The 24,417-nt window shown below is 44.0% G+C and overlaps 1 protein-coding gene across 1 annotated transcript in view; it reads left to right on the top strand.

The window, feature by feature from the left end:
• Window positions 1-24,417, top strand: part of DOC2B (double C2 domain beta) — a 904,475-nt gene that overhangs the window by 243,847 nt on the left and 636,211 nt on the right. The window contains exon 2 of the mRNA XM_040424761.1: window positions 3,836-3,915. Coding sequence (XP_040280695.1) covers window positions 3,836-3,915 — 80 coding nt within the window. The remainder of the gene's footprint in view (window positions 1-3,835; window positions 3,916-24,417) is intronic.

The following is a 24,417-nucleotide window of genomic DNA, read 5'->3' as shown; positions in this document are numbered from 1 at the left end:
TAAAGGAAGGTCTCTCCCTGAGTCTGGTGTCAATCAAAATCAGGAAAGAAATAAGAGACTCGAGCTCCACTGGTAGGTCCTTAGCTGCAACCTCATCCTTCAAGGCATCCGAGAGACCATGAGAGAAAGCAGCGACCAGAGCCTCATTATTCCAGCCCACCTCTGCTGCCAGGGTACGAAACTCAATGGCGTATTCAGCTACGGATCGTGAACCCTGTCTGATGGACATAAGGAGCTTCGCAGCAGAGGCAGCACGAGCCGGCACATCGAATACCTTCCGAAGAGAAGCAACAAAACCGGAAAACTCGGCAACCACCGGATTGTTGTTCTCCCATAAAGGGCTGGCCCAGGCCAAGGCCTTGTCCGAGAGCAGCGAGATCAAGAAGCCCACCTTTGATCTCTCAGTAGGAAAGGCATGTGGCAGCAACTCGAAATAAATGCCCACCTGGTTAAGGAAACCTCGGCACTGAGTTGGCTCTCCCCCAAAGCGCTGTGGAAGAGGGGCAGAACCGGTCATACCCCGAAACACCGCAGGTGCAACAACAGGTGTCGGGGTAGACTCTGGCGCAACAACCGGAGCGGCAGTAGGAGCGGGCCCAGGAGCGTCAACCGACCCATCGGCAATGGGAGCGAAATGAGCCGTGCGTTCAAGCAGGGTTTGCAACGCCACAGCGAACCGACCCAACAGGTGATCCTGCTGATCAAGTCTGGCAACCAGCGTGGGTAGCGAGGATGGCCCTGTACCGTCAGAATTCATGGCTTGGTCCTAATGTCACGGAACCATGAACCAGACGTACAACAAGAGATAAGTGAAAATAAGAAGGCTTTACTGAAAATAAAGCTGTAAAGCAAAAGTCCAAACGGATGGCGAAACCGAAGCAGAGTCTTTGCGAAGCCAGAGATCAGGAACCAGAAGGGTAGTCAGACGAAGCCAGGATCAGGAACCAGCAGGGTAGTCAGACGAAGCCAGGATCAGGAACCAGCAGGGTAGTCGGACGAAACCAGGATCAGGAACCAGCAGGGTAGTCGGACGAAACCAGGATCAGGAACCAGAAGCAGCAGCAGTCTAGAAGCATGTGAACACAAGAGGACCAAGCAAGGAACTGAAGCCACAGACCTCCTATATATATGAGCTAGGCATCCAGCTCCTCCCAGTGGGAAGGAGGAGCCGCAGGGTGGGAGGCTACAAGGAACCCAGAAACCAAGATGGCCGCCAGCACATGTCAAACGAAGGAGAACAGCAAGAAGGTTAGACCATGACACTGAGACAGTGACCAGTCATCAGTCAGTGACCAGACCACCACTCACTCTGCTAAGCTTTCCCTGATGCGAGCGCTGAATTCTCTTCAATGCTCCTCCATCTCTTTCACATCAATGGATGGAACTGCTCCTTCCCATTGAAGTGAATGGGAGGGAGTAGCTGTGAAGAGACTGAAGCACACTCGCAAGAGTACTGCATTCTCTTCAAACAGTTGGTGGGTGCGGGTGTCAGGAGTCAGACCCCCGCCGATCTAATATTGATGACCTATTGTCAGGATAGGTTATCAATATAGGAAACTGTCCAACCCCTTTAAGAGGCTTTATTGGTGTCCTATAAAATCTCAAGACCCAGACTGAGTAAGGGTCTATTAATGGTACATAAGATTGTGATCCCCACTAGGGACACTAAGGACTGTAGCATATGCTACTAATATAGAAAAAGTAGATAATACTATTTCACAAACTTAAGTAAAATATTTTTAGATTTTCACTCTCCATATCATGCTTGGCAGTAAGCTTTTAGTTTTGCTCAACAGTTGGACTTACTGATGGGACATCCCAACTCCTTGTGTCCCTACACTCCAGATCCTACTGCCTTAAAGCAGAGAGATTTTAAAAAGTATCTCTGATTGATTTTGGTTGAACATGTATTAAATGGAAGGCTAGTCATCTAAATGGTCATGTTGAGCCCATAGTTTGTCCCTGCCACCACCTCCCTCTTGGACATGGCCTGGTTGCCTGCTCTGATTCTTCGGTGGCCTGTACTTGCTGGCATTCAACTGTTACTTCCCAGTGGGCAGGGCTACCAGTGTATTGGAGCTCTGTTCTCTACATGCAGGCAAAGTCCTGCTTCTTGCAAGCTCGGCTTCCAGGGGAAGATTGGGAATTTAAAGTGACCCTGTAAAAAAACTAAAAGTGGCCTTTTGTTGAAGGTGGGGCCAACACATGTAGGCAGGGCCAACTCAAGTAGACTTGGCCAGAAATACCATAGAAGGAGAAGTATATTTTGTATATTTTATTTGGCTCAGTGCAGCCCAAAATACTGCTCCAGAGGAACCAAATGCTACAGTACAGCATAATATACATCCCCAGTAGAACCAGAAAGCTAGAAGCTGCATCCCTAGAAGCTCACTTAAGTGCTGTTCCCAGCTACATGCCGCATGCCGTTACCCGCCTGTGTTTCTGAGCAGGAGGGGTAGGGAACATGACACAGCGTCAGAGTAGCATTGACACTGGGAGTGTGAGGAGCCACAGGTCCTTTGACACCTGGAGGGCAGAATAGTGATTTCTGTCCTGCCTTCCGGTGTCAAAGGACCTACAGGAGGGGGTACAGGCAGCAGCGCATTGATCAGGAGCAGGGGAGGGCACATTACGGCATGATAAGATTACGACAGAGCCAGTGGCAGCCATCGTCCTTGTTACAATACACATTGCAGCCGCCAACAGCACTGCTGTGATCTCATTATCCTGACAGTGGTATAATAATAAGATAGCAACAGGACTGACTGCAGCCTGTAATGTGTAGTGAGGGCGCTGGGCCACAGCTGGCCCTGCTGTAATATTATCACCCTAACACAATGAGGAACATTACGCAGGGACTATCAATACTGGCCCAGAGCATACTGTGGGCAATTGGCCCAACGGGAAGTTTCCCAGTAGGGTACATTGCCAATCCGCCCTTGTTAGCTTTTCACTGCTCATACGGCACATGTGTTCTCTCTAGGTCTTAAAGGGCCAATGCGCACACCTTAATCTTCACTATTTATAGGTTATTTAAGGCGCCTTCCTCTATGGGAGTGTGCTTGAGCTATAGGTTCTATTGTCCTGCAGAGGTGTGTTGAGATCTTGTTTGTCGGCTGGTGTACTGACCCCGGCCTGTTTCTGGATTTGACTCTTCACTGTCTGGCCTCTGTCTGTTCTCTGTGTTGACCCCAAGCTGCCCACACTGACCTCGGAGTTCTTATTGGATTGCACAAACTCTGCCTGCCTTAATCCTAGCCTGTTTCCTTTGGTGTTTTGCTCCAGTGTCTCTTGACCCCCATGTGTCAGCAGTCTAATGAACTGAGAATACTCTAGAAGAGGTAGTGACCTGGTGGTTCCCCTGAAGTCATGTCCACATCTCAGTATGGGGGTTAAAGAGTGAAGAACGGGATGTGGGCAGCTGGATAACACTCTTAGGAGTAGCCTCTAGTTATATTTGTTCAGTAGGTGTAGGGGATCCACATTGGATTCATAACACGTTGCTATATAGTACTACAGTTTTTGTGCATAAACCAGTCTGGTTTGCCATGGCATCTCCAATAAAACCAGCAGTTGTAGGGCTTGGGAGCCAGCCCTGTGATGGGACAGCCTGGTTAAATTTTAAATAATACAAATATCCACAATTTTAATTTGCTTTAAAGAAAGTGTCTGCCATCAGTGAACGCTAATAAAGTAAAATGCACCGAAAACTGTTTCTTAATGCATACCTATGTTTGAAATCTTTACATAAGAATGGTGTGTCTATTCTTGACAAAAACATTCTATTATTTTGTCATTGAGGCTAACAATAATGTGTTTTTCTCATCTCTTCCAGCAACTCTGGGGACATTGGACTTTAGCTTGCTATATGATCATGAAAACAATGCTCTGCACTGCACAATCAATAGAGCCAAGGTATGTTCCCATCTGCTTTACATGCAATATCCATTGTACAGATCCTGAGGAAGTAGTCCTTAATTAACCTCCAGACAGAACAGTACTGTCAATAGAAAACTGCTTTTCTGCCTCAATCCTTTCCAGCATCTCAAAGACAATATTAACAATTTTTGTACCTTATGCACATTATTTAAACTTCACACATTAATATGTAACTCGCTTGTAGAAGGTAAACCAATTTCTTTTTAAAAAGACAAAGATCTTCAACTTATGTTATATACATATATATATTTACACACCCTAATGTATATAAGGAGTAAACAAGAGGTTTTCAAAATATACTATATATAAAATTTAAAATGGGAAAATACTGCTCCAAGCTAGTTCTTGATATTGTTTAAAGAGAAATTCCACCTTAGAAGTTCTTTTGGCAAGTCTAATAGACAATGGCATAATAATGCAATCTGATTACTAGAAATGCTTTCTTTAACCATGAAAATGTTCCTAAAGGTATTATATGATTGGATATTCATTTATTTTAATAACTCCAAACTAGATATCCACTTGAAGACTCTCAGTACAGATGCTGTATCATCGGCACTTTTGATACCCAAGCCGAGAAGATACAGATGTAGCAGGGTTAGCACTCAAACTCTTAACTCAAATTTTTTAAAGAGGACCTTTCATCGGTCCAAACATTGCAAGATAATTATCAGGCTGTGTAGCGCGGCGCCCCGGGATCTCACTACACTTACTATTATTGCAGGGCACCGCTCCGTTCTCCCGCTATGTCCCCCGGTATTTTCGCTGAATTGGTTATACTAGGCGGAGTCTGCCTTGTGTCTCCCTGGACGTTATTTCGCCCAGCCTGTAGCGCTGTCCAATCGCAGCACAGAGCTCACAGCCAGGGAGTGGAAAAAAAAGTGGGCTACAGTAAAATTGTTATTCGGTGACTGCATAATGTACCTCGAGCCACATAATCACAATTTCTTTTATGTCAGGTGCCTAATTTTTAAGGCCCATACTCCTGTGGCCTAAAATAAAAATTTTCTCGGCTCCAAAAGGGCACTTTTCAGAGAATTTCCCTTTAAGATGCATGAAAATGTCCCCTGATTAAGATACATGTTTTTTGTTGGAATTTTTGTCCCCCTCTAGTATGTCACTGTCCATGTTGTGGGACTATTTGTGCACTTCTACTAAATATTTGGTGGCTGCAAATATGAGCTGAAGGTTTTTCAGGTTCGCCTGCCATTAAAGTGAATGGGGCCAGCCGCGAACTTGCGGTTCGCGAACATTTGATCGCGTTCGTGAACCGTCCTGCCGATGATTGTCCATCAGTACCAGTGAATAAATCACTTCTGCCCACACTGGTCCGAGCCGTGACATCTTGGATGAGTGTAACAGAAAGTGGTCATGGAAGCAGGGTGGCTCACCTATTTCTACAGACACAAGACACACATGGGTGTGTGTATCCCATGATGGAGGTAACTCCAACTCCTGAGTTGAACACCTCTCTGGGCAGCCCTGGATCTACACCACCTCTTCTCTGTTAGCTAAGTATTGTTGGTCTATAAATGCAACATCTATTTGTGCATTTTGTACTGTGTGTTGTGCTTATCCTTATGGTACTATCTTATACTGTTCCTTTATCTACCTTTATAGTGTAAGGTTAGTATCATCATTCATTATATCATTGCCCATGATTGCCTTTGGACACATATCTGGTCAAACAGACAGACACATTACAACTCTATTACTTACTTGCTTTTGTGCTGCCTGCTGTATATTGTGTACTGATTGTTGTGTCTCCATTCTGAATGCATACCTTAGAGCAATTGTGACTTTTGGTATGCACTTATCATTTACCGATTATCACACTGGGTTAACTACAGTCAGGTCCATAAATATTAAGACATCGACACAATTCTAACATTTTTGGCTCTATACACCACCACAATCGATTTGAAATGAAACAAACAAGATGTGCTTTAACTGCAGACTGTCAGCTTTAATTTGAGAGTATTTACATCCAAATCAGGTAAACAGTGTAGGAATTACAACAGTTTGCATATGTGCCTCCCACTTGTTAAGGGACCAAAAGTAATGGGACAATTGGCTTCTGAGCTGTTCCATGGCCAGGTGAGTGTTATTCCCTCATTATCCCAATTACAATGAGCAGATAAAAGGTCCAGAGTTAATTTCAAGTGTGCTGTTTGGATTTGGAATCTGTTTCTGTCAACTCCAAAAGAGCTGTCACTATCAGTGAAGCAAGCCATCATTAGGCTGAAAAAACAAAACAAACCCATCAGAGAGATAGCAAAAACATTAGGCATGGCCAAAACAACTGTTTGGAACATTCTTAAAAAGAAAGGAACGCACCGATGAGCTCAGCAACACCAAAAGACCCGGAAGACCACGGAAAACAACTGTGGTGGAAGACAGAAGAATTCTTTCCCTGGTGAAGAAAACACCCTTCACAACAGTTGGCCAGATCAAGAACACTCTCCATGAGGTTGGTGTATGTGTGTCAAAGTAAACAATCAAGAGAAGACTTCACCAGAGTGAATACAGAGGGTTCACCACAAGATGTAAACCATTGGTGAACCTCAAAAACAGGAAGGCCAGATTAGAGTTTGTCAAACGACATCTAAAAAAGCCTTCACAGTTCTGGAACAACATCCTATGGACAGATGAGACCAAGATCAACTTGTACCAGAGTGATGGGAAGAGAAGTGTATGGAGAAGGAAAGGAACCCCTCATGATCCTAAGCATACCACCTCATCAGTGAAGCATGGTGGTGGTAGTGTCATGGCGTGGGCATGTATGGCTGCCAATGGAACTGGTTCTCTTGTATTTATTGATGATGCGACTGCTGACAAAAGCAGCAGGATGAATTCTGAAATGTTTCGGGCAGTATTATCTGCTCATATTCAGCCAAATGCTTCAGAACTCATTGGACGGCACTTCACAGTGCAGATGGACAATGACCCAAAGCATACTGTAAAAGCAACCAAAGAGTTTTTTAAGGGAAAGAAGTGGAATGTTATGCAATGGCCAAGTCAATCACCTGACCTGAATCCGATTGAGCATGTATTTCACTTGCTGAAGACAAAACTGAAGGGAAAATGCCCCAAGAACAAACAGGAACTGAAGACAGTTGCAGTAGAGGCCTGGCAGAGCATCACCAGGGATGAAACCCAGCGTCTGGTAGTGTCTATGTGTTCCAGACTTCAGGCTGTAATTGACTGCAAAGGATTTGCAACCAAGTATTAAGAAGTGAAAGTTTGATTTATGATTATTATTCTGTCCCATTACATTTGGTCCCTTAACAAGTGGAAGGCACATATGCAAACTGTTGTAATTCCTACACCGTTCACCTGATTTGGATGTAAATACCCTCAAATTAAAGCTGACAGTCTGCAGTTAAAGCACATCTTGTTCATTTCATTTCAAATCCATTGTGGTGGTGTATAGAGCCAAAAATGTTAGAATTGTATTGATGTCCCAATATTTATAGACCTGGCTGTATTTGCACCAAATATGGTCACTACAACCTTGTGTCTTGTTCTTTGCATTTAGCTCATCTTAAGGATACATTAATGGGCAGGGTTTCTTCGACAGGCCTTCAGTGTAATGCTATATATACACTGCTCAAAAAAATAAAGGGAACACTTAAACAACACAATGTAACTCCAAGTCAATCACACTTCTGTGAAATCAAACTGTCCACTTAGGAAGCAACACTGAGTGACAATCAATTTCACATGCTGTTGTGCAAATGGGATAGACAACAGGTGGAAATTATAGGCAATTAGCAAGACACCCCCAATAAAGGAGTGGTTCTGCAGGTGGTAACCACAGACCACTTCTCAGTTCCTATGCTTCCTGGCTGATGTTTTGGTCACTTTTGAATGCTGGCGGTGCTTTCACTCTAGTGGTAGCATGAGACGGAGTCTACAACCCACACAAGTGGCAGCTTATCCAGGATGGCCCATCAATGCGATCTGTGGCAAGAAGGTTTGCTGTGTCTGTCAGCGTAGTGTCCAGAGCATGGAGGCGCTACCAGGAGACAGGCCAGTATCACGAGAAGTGGAGGAGGCCGTAGGAGGGCAACAACCAAGCAGCAGGACCGCTACCTCTGCCTTTGTGCAAGGAGGAACAGGAGGAGCACTGCCAGAGCCCTGCTAAATGACCTCCAGCAGGACACAAATGTGCATGTGTCTGCTCAAACGGTCAGAAACAGACTCCATGAGGGTGATATGAGGGCCCGACGTCCACAGGTGGGGGTTGTGCTTACAGCCCAACACCGTGCAGGACGTTTGGCATTTGCCAGAGAACACCAAGATTGGCAAATTCGCCACTGGCGCCCTGTGCTCTTCACAGATGAAAGCAGGTTCACACTGAGCACATGTGACAGATGTGACAGAGTCTGGAGACGCCATTCTGCTGCCTGCAACATCCTCCAGCATGACCGGTTTGGCATTGGGTCAGTAATGGTGTGGGGTGGCATTTCTTTGGAGGGCCGCACAGCCATCCATGTGCTCGCCAGAGGTAGCCTGACTGCCATTAGGTACCGAGATGAGATTCTCAGACCCCTTGTGAGACCATATGCTGGTGCGGTTGGCCCTGGGTTCCTCCTAATGCAAGACAATGCTAGACCTCATGTGGCTGGAGTGTGTCAGCAGTTCCTGCAAGACGTAGGCATTGATGCTATGAACTGGTCCGCCCGTTCCCCAGACCTGAATCCAATTGAGCACATCTGGGACATCATGTCTTGCTCTATCAACCAATGTCACGTTGCACCACAGGCTGTCCAGGAGTTGGCAGATGCTTTAGTCCAGGTCTGGGAGGAGATCCCTCAGGAGACCGTCCGCCACCTCATCAGGAGCATGCACAGGCGTTGTAGGGAGGTCATACAGGCACGTTGAGGCCACACACACACTACTGAGCCTCATTTTGACTTGTTTTAAGGACATTACATCAAAGTTGGATCAGCCTGTAGTGTGCTTTTCCACTTTAATTTTGAGTGGGACTCCAAATCCAGACCTCCATGGGTTGAAAAATTTGATTTACATTTTTTTATTTTTGTGTGATTTTGTTGTCAGCACATTCAACTATGTAAAGAACAAAGTATTTCAGAAAAATATTTAATTAATTAAGATCTAGGATGTGTTATTTTTGTGTTCCCTTTATTTTTTTGAGCAGTGTATATACGGGTATATAGGTAACTATACATATTGGGTGGATTTTTATTTTACTTGACTACTAGGCTATCTTTGGAATAGTTATCATACTCAAATTTCTCACTATGGCACGAGCCCCTGATGAACCGTGTATCTTTGATCTACAGGGGTAAGTGCGTTAGGCATAGACATTTATCACTATGTAAGGCATGGGCCCACAGAACCACATGGATCCAATTTTGTAGTCATATCATTAGAATACACTATCACTATCTACAATTTTAGAATTTCCTGACCCTACTCTGGGGGCATTAGGGTTCCCCACTGTTTTTCACCTTATCGACAATTAGTCAGGATTTCCTGACCATATTTCTAACTAGTGGGGGTCATTCCCTAGGACGGCTGTTCTGCTTCTGTAGGGCAGGTAGGAGCAGATCCCTCTCCCACATGGCAGAGTATCCATTCACTTATAACGCTGCACATTGGGGAGTTATCCACCCCAAGGGTACCCTTGCTTTATTTGATCCAGATATACTAGACCCAGGGGCCTTCTACACATCCTTGTCCCTGCAGCGTATTATTATTACACCCCCTATACTACTGGCTCCATTAGCCACTAGGTCATCCTCCAAAGAACCTTGTGGTGCATAAGAAGACACCAGTATTATAGAAAGTGCATGCTGGTCAAGTTACATTTCTGGCTGGAGGGAAGGGGTTAGGTCAAGAATTTAGCATTGGGGGAGAGGTGCTGTTTTAATTTTTGCCTCAGGCAGCATGAAGGGTATGTGCTTCCTGGCCCCTGGCCACAAAGCACTGAGGGAAGGGGGGGCCCAAGCTGAACTCTTGCACCAGGGCCCATGAGCCTTTAGCTGCACCCTTGGTCAGATCCCTTATTCTTCCCTGTCTGGCAACAGTGTAGTCTAGTAACAGACACTAGGATTTTAGTAGTCTCTCTCTTTGGAGTTAAAATGAAGACTTTTTGAGAACTCACAGGCACAACTGTGCACCATACAGCCGGTGCTAAAGCAACAAGTCCAGTTTATTTGCAGGACATGCAGGCTCACCTCACCTTCTCCATGACAGGATTTTCCATATAACTATGTCAATTGGTGGCACAAAATCTGCATATCATGAATTCATCAGACTCCTCGCTGGCTGGTATATTGTTAACTTTAACCTGTGAGTTCTGAAAAATAACTTGACAATTACTCCTGACTGCTGAAATCAACGTGGGCAGCACAAGAGACCTGACAGGTTACCTTTAAGGGTACTTTCACACTTGCGTTGTTTGATTCCGGCAGACAGTTCCGTTGCCTTAACTGCCTGCCTGTATGCAAACGCATGTCATTTTTTCTGACTGATCAGGCATTTTTCAGACTGATCAGGATCCTGATCAGTCAGAAAAATGCCTGATCAGTCAGAAAAATGCATTGCAATACCGGATCCGTTTTTCCGTTGTCATCAGGCAAAAAGGATCCGGTATTTATTTTTTCCTCATTTTTAAATGCGCAGACCGGAAGGACGGATCCGGCATTCTGGTATTTTGAATGCCGGATCCTGCCCTAATACATTCCTATGGAAAAAAATGCCGGATCCGGCATTCAGGCAAGTCTTCAGTTTTTTTTCCGCCGGAGATAAAACCATAGCATGCTACGGTTTTCTCTTTTGCCTGATCAGTCAAAATGACTGAACTGAAGAAATCCTGATGCATCCTGAACGGATTACTCTCCATTCAGAATGCATGGGGATATGCCTGATCAGTTATTTTCCGGTATAGAGCCCCTGTGACGGAACTCTATGCCGGAAAAGAATAACGCTAGTGTGAAGGTAGCCTAAGTCCATCATGTCTTGCTGTACTAGATTCCCCATTTTCTTCTTCCATTAGATACAAGTGTAGCAGAGTTTAGTCTGAACCCTATAAGGTTTCATTGTCAAAGAAATGTTATTAGTGTTATGAGTTTCTGAGATAAAATGCATGTGGTTGCTCTGAAAGGCCTTGGTTTCTATGCCGTCTTCATATTCTGCTGCCACATCTCTTGTGTGACATAATGAACATTTTGTTATTCTTGTTCTTCTACACAAATGGAAATCAGTTTAAGTAGCTCTGAAGATACACACTGTACAACTTGCAGGTATACAATAGTCTAGCGCTAATGGATGGTTCATTATAATGAGTTACTCAATGCTTTGTGTGTATGCTTTTATAAAATAGGATGTTTTTGTAGATATTATATAGTGTCATTTGTCACATAGAAAAAAAACAAGGTCCAAACAGACAAACTGGATGTGTATGTCTGCTGCTTTCTATAATTTAGCCATTCATGCGGGACAGACAGAAAACTTTGTGATCCTGGATTTCCTTCTATTTTCACAGTCTAGTTGACACAAGATTTAAAAATAAATAACTTGTTTATGTCATGGCTTATTGTATAATCTTGTTATTGTATTATCTTATTTGTTATGACAAATATTGACATATCAGTAATGATCAAACTGCTAATGAGGTCAATGATTTACTGGTCAGCTTGGATCAAAGCAAAAGGGTTTTTCGAGATATTTTTACTGATGTCCTGTCCTCTGCATAAGTCTCATCAGTATCTGATCTGTAGGGGTTCGACACCCGGAACCCACACCAATCAGCTGTTTAAGAAGGTACCAGGCTTCTCTCTGCTCACCAAGCACAACACCGTCCATTTGATAGTGGCTGTGCTTGGGATTGCAGCTCAGCCTCATTCACTTCAATGGGGCTGAGCTGTGCCTAGGCCATGTGACTGATGAAAGTGACGCCACTTAGCCTAGGGAAAGCTATGAGAAGGCTGCAGTGCTACTGCAAACATCGGTGCCTTCTTAAACAGCTGATCAGCAGGGTTCCTGAGTGTTAGACTCCCAATGATCAGATGCTTATGACCTATCCAGGATAGGATAGGTCATCAGTAAAATATCTCGGAAAACCCCTTTAAAGGGAACCTGTCATGTGGATATTTGATTATAATCTAACTAATTATATACAATCATTAACTACTAAAAAGTGCCTTAGATGTATTCACTTACTGGTGTGACAGATGGTTACCTCATAATATACACACAAAGATGCCGCATGCTAATCAGCTGATTTGAGTCCAGCGTGATGTCATTGAGTCCAGCGTATATTTAATTCAGAGCTATAGCCACTCCCCTGCCCACCTGCTGCTGATTCATATGGAAACAAACTGTCATTCAGCAGCAGGTGGGCGGGGAGAGTCAGGAGCTCATGAATATTCATGACTTCATTATCAGCTGGAGCTTTTCAATACAAGATGATGGCAGATTGACTGGGTCAATTAAAGAAAGTGACCCAGCATTTTGCTAAGAGAATCAATCACTTATTTATGTTGCCCTTAGTTAGGACACCAAAAAACTGGTGACAGGTTCCCTTTAAGTGTTGAAGGTAATTACACATGAATGAGTAGAAATGTATGAATTTGCATATCATTCCAATGTTTACTATATCCACTACATAATAGATGTAAAATATTTATTATTTAAAGGGGTTGTCCGGGTTCAGAGCTGAACCTGGACATCCCACCATTTTCACCCAGGCAGCAACCCTGACTTGAGCATCGGAGCAGTTCATGCTTCTATGCTCTCCTTTGCCCTCCGCTAAATTTCACAAGGCAAAGGCATTTTCAAGAGTTCCGGTGATGAACCGGGCTCTCCATGGGGCTGCCAGGAAGCCCGGTAACGTCACCGGCACTGATGTGCTGGCTTTACCTCTGCCCTAGCCAGTAAAACGGCTAGGGCAGCGCTAAAGCACGCCCATCTAAGCCAGCGACGTCACCGAACACACTGCCGGGCGGAAGTTTCTGCCCAGCAGTGTGTCACTGTAAACAAGAAAAACCATGCCGTGTGTGATCTAGTGCAGGGCAAGGGAGCGCATCGGAGCATGAGATGCAATGATGCCAACATCAGGGGTGCTGCCTGGGTGAAAATAAGGGTATGTCCGGGTTCAGCTCTGAACGCGGACAACCCCTTTAATTGTGGATATCAATTATTAATTTCAATGGATGCATGTTGTCCTTCAAATGTGAGAGACACATCATCTTTTCAGCTTTAAAGAGAACATGCCACCTCTCTTGACACGTCAGTTTAACCCCTTCAGTACCGAGCCACTTTTCACCTTAAATCCCAGGCAGATTTTTGCAAATCTGACATGCGTCAATTTATGTGGTACTAACTTTGGAATGCTTTTACTTATCCAAGCCATTCTGAGACTGTTTTCTCGTGACACATTGTACTTCATGACATCATAAATGTAAGTCAATATATTTGACTTTTATTTATGAAAAAAATCCCTAATTTACCAACAATTGTGAAAAATTTACAATATTCAAAATTTTAATTTCTCTGCTTTTAAAACAGAAAGTGATACCTCATAAAATAGTTATTAGTTAAAATTCCCCATATGTCTGCTTTATGTTGGCATCATTTTGTAAATGTAATTTTTTTTTTTAGGACGTTAGAAGGCTTAGAATTTCCAAAACCATTTTTTTAAGCAGCAATTCAGTTATATAGAGATGTTGAGGGGCTTCGTAATGGAAAGCACCCATAAATGACCCCTTTTTAGAAACTAAACCCCTCAAATTATTCAAAACTGATGTTACAAACTTTGTTAACCCTTAGGGTGTTCCACAAGAATTAAAGGAAAATCGAGGTGAAATTTCAAAATTTCACTTTTTTGGTAGATTTTTTATTTTAATTTAAAAAAAATCTTGCAACACAGCAAGGGTTAACAGGAAAATAAACCTCAATATATATTACTCTGATTCTGAAGTTTACAGAAATTCCCCATATGTGGCGGTAAACTGCTCTATGGGCACGTGGCAGTGATCAGAAGGAAAGGAGCGCCATTTGGATTTTGGAGGCAGATTTTGTTAGAATGGTTTCTAGGCACCATTTTGTATTTGAAGAGACCCTGACGTACCCCTACAGTGGAAACCCTCAAAAAGTGACCCCATTTTGGAAACTACAGTGTTGTTTCAAATTTCTTGTTCTCTATTATTCAATTAATAACAACTGATATTGCATATTAAATATGTCATATAGTAATATGACAAGAAATTTGAAACAACACTAAATTATATAGCCCCAACTATTATATTATTGTATTGTATTTTCCTGTTCCTTTGTTCTTGTGTCCCTCCGTGAAAATGTACAGCCTCCCGTTTTGTCATATATTCTAGTAAAGGTATTTTCTAGGTTGCTAAGAAACGAAACGCTCGAGGGAGTCATATGACAAAACAAGACATGTGACCGAAGTGTCACGGGCTGTTGAAGTGACGTTAGAAGTCACATGACATAAGCGCAGGATGCTGGTGTGCCCGCAATATTTACCGTTACTAGAATGTAGTTGCTCTTCTGAAGACACGAGCAGTATACTAGGAGGGACTAGGAGGCGCGCATGCGCAGTGGGAGATTGGAGACGCAATGTGCATTTTTCTACTATTTGGCCCCACCGGAATAGTTCTCTCAGCATAATATTAGGTATTTTAATTAGTTTAATGGCCACTACAGGATTAATTTGAATGTATATATATGAAATTAAGTTGGGGCGGAGTTGACCTTTGTGAAGGGACTACGTTGCCCAATCAAATGTGTATTATTGGTATACATATGTTCACTGAGGTGTTCTAATTTGAGCTTAAGAAAGACTCATAGAGTCGAAACGCCGCTTGTCTGGTGAAAATAAACAAGAAGTGTTGTGGAGACTTGGAGGGCTGCAGTTTTTGTTTACTAAGTGAATTGGGGAGTTTGGAAGGTCATCACTGCAGGCACCGCCACCAGATGGCCTCACTGAGATGTCTCAGTAAGTAGTGCTGTCTTACTACATTTATTTAGGAGAAAAAGCACCATATAATTAGTTACCCACTGTCTCCTCAACACTGTCTCCTGAATACGACAACACCCCATATGTGGTGGTAAACTGCTGTAGGGGCACATGGCAGGATTCAGAAAGGAAGAAGCACCATATAGCTGCGCAGATTTTGATGGATTATTTTATGGGTGCCATTGTTTTTTATTTCTTTATTTTCTGATATTTGCGGACTCTGTACTGACAGGGAATGTCCCACAGGATTGGCGCATGGCAAATGTGGTGCCAATATTCAAAAAGGGTCCAAAAACAGAGCCTGGAAACTATAGGCCGGTAAGTTTAACATCTGTTGTGGGTAAACTGTTTGAAGGTTTTCTGAGAGATGCTATGTTAGAGCATCTTAACGGAAATAAGCAAATAACGCCATATCAGCATGGCTTCGTGAGGGATCGGTCATGTCAAACTAATTTAATCAGTTTCTATGAGGAGGTAAGTTCTAGACTTGACAGCGGCGAATCAATGGATGTCGTGTATCTGGACTTCTCCAAAGCATTTGACACTGTACCGCATAAAAGGTTAGTATATAAAATGAGAATGCTCGGACTCTGAGAAAACGTCTGTAAGTGGGTAAGTAACTGGCTCAATGATAGAAAACAGAGGGTGGTTATTAACGGTACATACTCAGATTGGGTCACTGTCACTAGTGGAGTACCTCAGGGGTCAGTATTGGGCCCTATTCTCTTCAATATATTTATTAATGATCTTGTAGAAGGCTTGCATAGTAAAATATCAATTTTCGCAGATGACACTAAACTGTGTAAAGTAATTAACACTGAAGAGGACAGTATACTGCTACAGAAGGATCTGGATAGATTGGAGGCTTGGGCAGATAAGTGGCAGATGAGGTTTAACACTGACAAATGTAAAGTTATGCACATGGGAAGGAATAATGCAAGTCACCCATACATACTAAATGGTAAAACACTCGGTAACACTGACATGGAAAAGGATCTAGGAATTTTAATAAACAGCAAACTAAGCTGCAAAAACCAGTGTCAGGCAGCTGCTGCCAAGGCCAATAAGATAATGGGTTGCATCAAAAGGGGCATAGTGTCACGGCTGTATGTGAGCAACAATAGTAATACACAGTACAGAGCTACTGACTGGACCCAGAACTAGGGAGGATAACGGGTGACCCCTGTCCGACCCTCAACGTTCTCCCTATTCTGCTAAAGCACATGCCCGGATCCAAATGGCGGAACGAGGCATGCCCACGTGCCTAAGACTAATGACCACTGTAACCCCTACAATAGTGGAAGGGGCACGGCCACCAGTGCCCTACTCAGTATATGGAGAGAACCGTGGCCACCTCAGATCCAGTCAGAAAATAAACAGGAACACAACAATGTCTGCACACTTAGCTGACGGTGTTGCAGCCGCAGAGAAGACGGATCCAAGGACAGGCTGGCAATATCCGGAGTGCTAGCTGCAGCAGAACACAGGTCCAGTGAACTGATAGCTACAAGTGAAGAAACTAAAGCAAGAGCTACAACTGAAGTGAGAACTATAATCCACATCCTATCATAGGAGGAGGGGTGATATAAAGGGAGGGAAATCAGACACATGAAGAACAGCTGTGGTGAAAGAAACCAAAAGTAAACAGAGTAGTGAGAACTCCTCCCAGCTCTAGTAGTGACACCATCACAGGGGTGGAGAAACAGAGCTGTGAGAACGTCCCAAAGCTCTGGTAGTGACAGTACCCCCCCCTCTACGGGTGGACTCCGGACACCCAGGACCCACCTTCTCAGGATGAGCCCTATAAAATGCCCTGATGAGGCGAGTGGCTTTAATGTCCGACACCGGAACCCACATCCTCTCCTCAGGACCATAACCCTTCCAATGAACGAGGTACTGAAGAGAACCGCGGACAATGCGAGAGTCCACAATTCTGGAAACCTCAAACTCCAGATTGCCATCAACCAAAATCGGAGGAGGAGGCAAAGAGGAGGGTACCGTGGGCTGGACATATGGTTTTAAGAGAGATCTGTGAAATACATTATGTATCTTCCAAACCCGTGGAAGATCAAGACGGAAGGCAACAGGATTGATGACTGACAAGATTTTATAAGGCCCAATAAACTTGGGACCCAATTTCCAGGAGGGAACCTTCAACTTAATGTTTCTAGTAGACAACCACACCAGATCACCCACATTCAGGTCCGGACCAGGCACACGTCTCTTATCAGCCACACGCCTATACCTCTCACTCATCTTTTTAAGGTTACTCTGAATCTTTTGCCAAATGGTAGACAAAGACGAGGAAAATCTCTCCTCCTCAGGTAAACCAGAAAGAGCCCCTCCCGAGAATGTCCCAAACTGCGGATGGAACCCATATGCACCAAAGAATGGTGACTTATCAGAAGATTCCTGACGACGGTTGTTCAGAGCAAACTCAGCAAGAGGGAGAAATGAACACCAATCCTCCTGGTTCTCTGCCACAAAACAGCGCAAATATGTCTCCAGATTCTGATTGAGGCGCTCAGTCTGACCATTCGACTGTGGATGAAAAGCAGAAGAGAAGGACAGCCGAACCCCCAGGCGAGAACAGAAAGCCTTCCAGAACCTGGACACAAACTGCGTGCCTCTATCGGAAACAATATCAGAGGGAATGCCGTGCAATTTAACAATATGTTCGACAAAAGCTTGCGCCAACGTTTTAGCATTGGGTAAACCAGGGAAAGGTACGAAATGAGCCATCTTGCTAAAACGGTCCACCACCACCAGGATCACCGACTTCCCCGAGGAACGAGGAAGATCCGTGATAAAGTCCATGGACAGGTGTGTCCAAGGACGGGAAGGAATGGGTAACGGGAGAAGGGAACCTGAAGGCCGTGAACGAGGGACCTTAGCGCGAGCGCACGTCTCACAAGCAGCCACAAAACCCTCCACCGACTTACGAAGAGCCGGCCACCAAAATCTTCGAGCAATGAGATCTACCGTGGCTCTACTCCCGGGGTGACCAGCAAGAACCGTATCATGATGCTCCTTAAAGAGTTTGTGACGTAGCTCAGGAGGCACGAACAACTTCCCAGAAGGACAACGGGCAGGTGTCTCAGTCTGGGCAGCCTGAACCTCGGCCTCCAAATCGGAATATAGAGCAGAAACAACTACCCCCTCCGCCAAAATGGGACCCGGGTCCTCGGAGTTTCCTCCTCCCGGAAAACAGCGAGAGAGAGCATCAGCCTTCACATTTTTTATCCCAGGTCGGAATGTAACAACAAAATTGAATCTGGAGAAGAACAGAGACCATCTGGCCTGTCTCGGATTCATACGCCTGGCCGACTCCAAGTATGCCAGATTCTTATGGTCGGTAAAAACGGTGATAGGGTGCCTGGCCCCCTCCAACCAATGGCGCCATTCCTCGAAAGCCAACTTGATGGCCAACAACTCCCTATCTCCCACATCATAGTTTCTCTCTGCCGGGGAGAGTTTTTTAGAGAAAAAGGCACAGGGTCGCCACTTGGCAGGGGAAGGGCCCTGGGACAAAACCGCACCCACACCCACCTCGGAAGCATCCACCTCAACAATAAAAGGTAAGGAAACATCGGGATGCACCAAGACGGGAGCAGACGCAAAATTCTCTTTAATCTTAGAAAAGGCTGTAAGCGCCTCCTCCGACCAAGAGGAAAAATCCGCCCCCTTTTTTGTCATGTCAGTGAGGGGTTTGACAACAGAGGAATAATTCAAAATGAACTTTCTGTAATAGTTCGCAAAACCCAGAAAGCGCATCAATGCCTTCTGATTCTCAGGAAGCTCCCACTCAAGTACAGCACGGACCTTCTCGGGATCCATGCGAAAACCAGAAGCAGAGAGGAGAAAACCCAGAAATTGAATTTCCGATACCATAAAAAGACATTTCTCCAGCTTGGCGTACAATTTATTTTCCCGCAGAATCTGCAGAACCTGAAAAAGATGATCCTGATGGGTCTGAACATCAGGGGAAAAAATCAAAATATCATCAAGATACACCAATACAAATTTCCCCATTAAATGATAGAAAATACTATTAACAAAATGCTGAAAGACGGCCGGAGCATTCATCAGGCCGAAAGGCATAACGAGATTCTCGAAATGCCCGTCAGGGGTATTAAAGGCCGTTTTCCATTCATCCCCCTCTCTGACCCTGACCAGGTTGTACGCGCCTCTCAAATCCAATTTGGAAAACACCTTGGCCCCAACAATTTGATTGAAGAGGTCCGGGATCAGAGGAAGGGGATAGGGATCGCGAATCGTGATACGGTTCAGCTCCCTAAAATCTAGGCAAGGTCTCAGAGAGCCATCTTTCTTTTTAACAAAAAAAAAACCCGCGGCCACAGGTGACTTTGAGGGACGAATATGCCCCTTTTCGAGACTCTCGGAGATGTAAGTTCGCATAGCGATTCTTTCGGGTTGTGAGAGATTGTAGAGGCGTGCTTTTGGCAGCTTGGCGCCGGGAATGAGGTTAATGGGACAGTCAAACTCCCGGTGAGGAGGTAGCTCCTGAACACTGCTCTCGGAAAACACGTCCGAGAAATCAGAGAGAAATGATGGCACCGTTTTAGTAGACACCTCTGCAAAAGTCGCTGTGAGACAATTCTCTCTACAAAAATCACTCCACTCATTTATTTGCCTTCCTTGCCAATCAATAGTGGGGTTATGTCTAGTGAGCCAGGGTAACCCCAAAACTAGAGGAGAGGGCAATCCGTTAAGGACAAAACAAGATATATCCTCCACATGAGTGTCACCTACAGCTAACCGGATATTGTGAACAATGCCCTTCAGAGATCTCTGTGAGAGTGGAGCAGAGTCAATAGCAAAAACAGGTATATCTTTATCTAATGTGCAAACCTGAAAACCATGCATGGCTACAAATTGAGTGTCAATAAGATTGACGGCCGCTCCACTATCGACAAAAATCTCACAAGAAATGACTTTGCTCTCTAGCGCCACCCTGGCAGACAGGAGAAAACAGGAACTGCAGGTCAGAGGAAAAGCATCAAATCCTACATCAACTTTGCCCAAAGTAGCAGATGAAGCAGAACCTGATGATTTACCTTTTGAGATTTTTCTCTTATTATCGCTCTTAGTACGGTTCAAGAATCTCCTAGACGGACAAACATTTGCCAAATGACCTATGCCCCCACAACAAAAACAGACCATACTCTGAGGACTAAATCCTCTTTTATCAGGGGCAAGTCGAGCTAGCTGCATGGGCTCCTCCTCAGAGGGGAGCGAGACAGGATGAGGCCCCTGCACACTGAATGAGTCCGCACCACTGCCCCTAGACTGACAATGGCTGGACAGAGAGGTCTCGTTTCTTTCTCTTAGACGCCTGTCAAGGCGTACCGCCAATGACATGGCAGACTCTAAGGACGTTGGTCTCTCATGGAAAGCAAACGCATCTTTTAATCTCTCCGAGAGACCATGACAGAACTGACTCCGGAGTGCAGCATCATTCCAACCCGAATCAGCTGCCCATCTCCGAAATTCAGAACAATAAAGCTCTGCAGACCGTTTGTTCTGGCATAAAACACGTAGGTTAGATTCGGCCAGAGCAACACGATCCGGGTCATCATAAATCTGCCCCAGGGCCACAAAAAATCCCTCCACGGATCGAAGGGAGGGATCCCCTGAGAGCAGAGAAAAAGCCCAAGTCTGAGCATTACCCCTGAGCAGGGAAATGACAATCCTCACCCTCTGCTCCTGATTACCAGAAGAGTGAGGACACAAGCAAAAATGGAGTTTGCATGCCTCTCTGAAACGAACAAAATTCTCACTGCCCCCGGAGAACGTCTCCGGAAATGAGACCTTTGGCTCGCAACAGACTCCATGAGCCGGAGCAGGGCCCAATGCTTGAAGCTGAGTCATAGATTGACGGAGATCCGCTACCTCCAAAGAAAGACCCTGCATGCGGTCAACCAGGTCAGAAAGCGGATCCATGTCAAAAAAGGACGGTTTTGGTGGATTATAATGTCACGGCTGTATGTGAGCAACAATAGTAATACACAGTACAGAGCTACTGACTGGACCCAGAACTAGGGAGGATAACGGGTGACCCCTGTCCGACCCTCAACGCTCTCCCTATTCTGCTAAAGCACATGCCCGGATCCAAATGGCGGAACGAGGCATGCCCACGTGCCTAAGACTAATGACCACTGTAACCCCTACAATAGTGGAAGGGGCACGGCCACCAGTGCCCTACTCAGTATATGGAGAGAACCGTGGCCACCTCAGATCCAGTCAGAAAATAAACAGGAACACAACAATGTCTGCACACTTAGCTGACGGTGTTGCAGCCGCAGAGAAGACGGATCCAAGGACAGGCTGGCAATATCCGGAGTGCTAGCTGCAGCAGAACACAGGTCCAGTGAACTGATAGCTACAAGTGAAGAAACTAAAGCAAGAGCTACAACTGAAGTGAGAACTATAATCCACATCCTATCATAGGAGGAGGGGTGATATAAAGGGAGGGAAATCAGACACATGAAGAACAGCTGTGGTGAAAGAAACCAAAAGTAAACAGAGTAGTGAGAACTCCTCCCAGCTCTAGTAGTGACACCATCACAGGGGTGGAGAAACAGAGCTGTGAGAATGTCCCAAAGCTCTGGTAGTGACACATAGATGCCCGTGATGAGAACATATTCCTACTACTTTACAATTTACTGGTCAGACCACACATGGAGTACTGTGTACAGTTCTGGGCTCCTGTGAACAAGGCAGACATAGCAGAGCTGGAGAGGGTCCAGAGGAGGGCAACTAAAGTAATAACTGGAATGGGGCAACTACAGTACCCTGAAAGATTATCAAAATTAGGGTTATTCACGTTAGAAAAAAGACGACTGAGGGGAGATCTAATTACTATGTATAAATATATCAGGGGGCAGTACAGAGATCTATCCCATCATCTATTTATCCCCAGGACTGTGACTGTGACGAGGGGACATCCTCTGCGTTTGGAGGAAAGAAGGTTTGTACACAAACATAGAAAAGGGTTCTTTACGGTAAGAGCAGTGAGACTATGGAACTCTCTGCCTGAGGAGGTGGTGATGGTGAGTACAATAAAGGAATTCAAGAGGGGCCTGGATGTATTTCTGGAGTGTAATAATATTACAGGCTATAGCTACTAGAGAGGGGTCGTTGATCCAGGGAGTTATTCTGATTGCCTGATTGGAGTCGGGAAGGAATTTTTTATTCCCCTAAAGTGAGGAAAATTGGCTTCTACCTCACAGGGTTTTTTTGCCTTCCTCTGGATCAACTTGCAGGATGACAGGCCGAACTGGATGGACAAATGTCTTTTTTCGGCCTTATGTACTATGTTACTATGTTAAAGGGCTCATTTTTTGCGGGATGAGGTGACGTTTTCATTGGTACCATTTTGGGGTACATAAGACTTTTTGATTGCTTGGTATTACACTTTTTGTGAGGCAAGGTGAAAAAACAAATGTCTGTTTTGGCATATTATTATTATTTTTTTTTTTTACAGAATTCACCTGAATGGGCAAATAATGTGATATTTTTCTAGAGAAGGTTGTTACAGACGTGGCGATACCTAATATTTCTATTATTTTTATTTTCGTTAAGTTTTACATAGTGAAAGCCTTTTTGAACAGAATAAAATCTTGTTTTTGTGTTGCCATTTTCTGAGAGCCATATTTTTTTTTTTTTTTTTTGGCCGATTAGGTAGGGTCTCATTTTTTGCAGGATGAAATGACGGTTTGATTGGTACCATTGTGGGCTAACTAAACCTTTTTGATCACTTGGTATTACACTTTTTGTGAGGCAAGGTGACCAAAAAATGGCTGTTTTGGCACTGTTTTTTTGTGCCATTCACCGTACTGGGTGGATCATGTGATATTTTTATAGAGTCGGTTGATACGGACGCGGCAATACCTAATATGTCTACTTTTCTCTTTTTCCCTATTTTTTTTTTTTTTTTTTGAAGGATGCTTTTTTTACTTTTAATTCTTTTAACTTTATTTATTGTCTGACTCTGGGATTTCAACTTTTGGGGGTCTGATCCCCTTTGTAATGCATTACAATTCATCTGTATTGTAATGCATTGGCTGTAAGTGTATTACCAGTGTAATACACTTACAGCCTGCTTCCTGTAAGATCCAGGGGGCTGGATCTTACAGGCTAACAGGGAAGGCAGCCACGATGCTCAGAGCTGCTTTACATTTCAGTCTTCTTTTATGGCAGAAAACTAGCATAAAAGGAGATTAATGTGGTCCACTGGCCATGACCCCTCCTGTCCTCACCACGCCCCATTTTTGGAAAGTGACGAGGGTGGTATAGAAATGCCACTTCATCTAGATTTAGGAGCAATGACATTTAAACAGTTGCAAACACAAGGTTTGCAACTTTTTTACACCACAAAATTGGCATGGAGGGAATGATCAATTCACCCCAAAGTATGACATCCCTTTCCAAGCACTGATGCCACTTCATTTGATATATCATGTCTATAAAAAGTTCCACAATATAGCTGGACACGATCCATTAAATATAGGTAATGCCCAATATTAATAATGTGGTTAAATGTTTTTGATGTAAGCTATGGGAAATGGAGCAACTGGAAGATGCCCCCTCCCCATACCAGTGGCTAGATTATCCAGTGTACATTAGCGGTGTGATTTCATTGTTTTCAAATAATGGATAATGACTCACAAAATTAATTTACTTATATCAGTTCTGACCAAGTGTATAAAATCTATTTTGTACACTTGTTAATGTGTTCATTATCAAAATTATTTATGTGATAAACAAAATCACTAAGAATTCTCCTTTACAGTACTTTCCTGGCTGTGGGCTATGAGAGCTAATTGTGCATGGCTGTGAAATACAGCTTTCTGCTGGATGCAATTAATGCATTCTCCCTAAAGCTCTAACGTGATACAGACATCTGTAATATAGCTATATAATATTGTTTAGGCCTCATGCACATGATCATATCTGTTATGTGGTTGCGCAAAACATTGATACCAGTCATGTGCGACCCACACTTTCCCGTTTCACATATTCCGCTTTATTGTAAGTTTGCCTATTTTTGTTCACACAAAACGGACAAGAATAGGACATGTTCTCTTTTTTTTTTGCAGGAAGGACATACAGCCACACGGATGCGGACAGCACATAGTTGACAACCATGAATGGGTTCGCATGCAATCTGCTAAAATATGTGCATTAGACACAGACCGAAAATACAGCTGTGTGCATGAGGCCTTAATCAAGCAAATACTTACTGACAAAATTTGGCAACAACACATATTATTACCCTAAGTTATCATGATTTGACAGAAAATCTCAGAATGTTTGTAATGCACGCCTCAGTGAAATACCTATAAAAGAAACTTATTTTGTAAAATCTGCTGTGTTACATCAATTATATTATTTACACCATTAATTTCAGTTGTCTGGAGATAACACCACTTTGATAACTCTGTAAAATT

The sequence above is a fragment of the Bufo bufo genome, chromosome 3 (genome assembly GCF_905171765.1).
Source record: "Bufo bufo chromosome 3, aBufBuf1.1, whole genome shotgun sequence".
Classification (NCBI taxonomy): domain Eukaryota; kingdom Metazoa; phylum Chordata; class Amphibia; order Anura; family Bufonidae; genus Bufo; species Bufo bufo.
The sequence above is the reverse complement of the archived record's forward strand: the minus strand, read 5'-3'. Positions and strand labels throughout refer to the sequence as shown.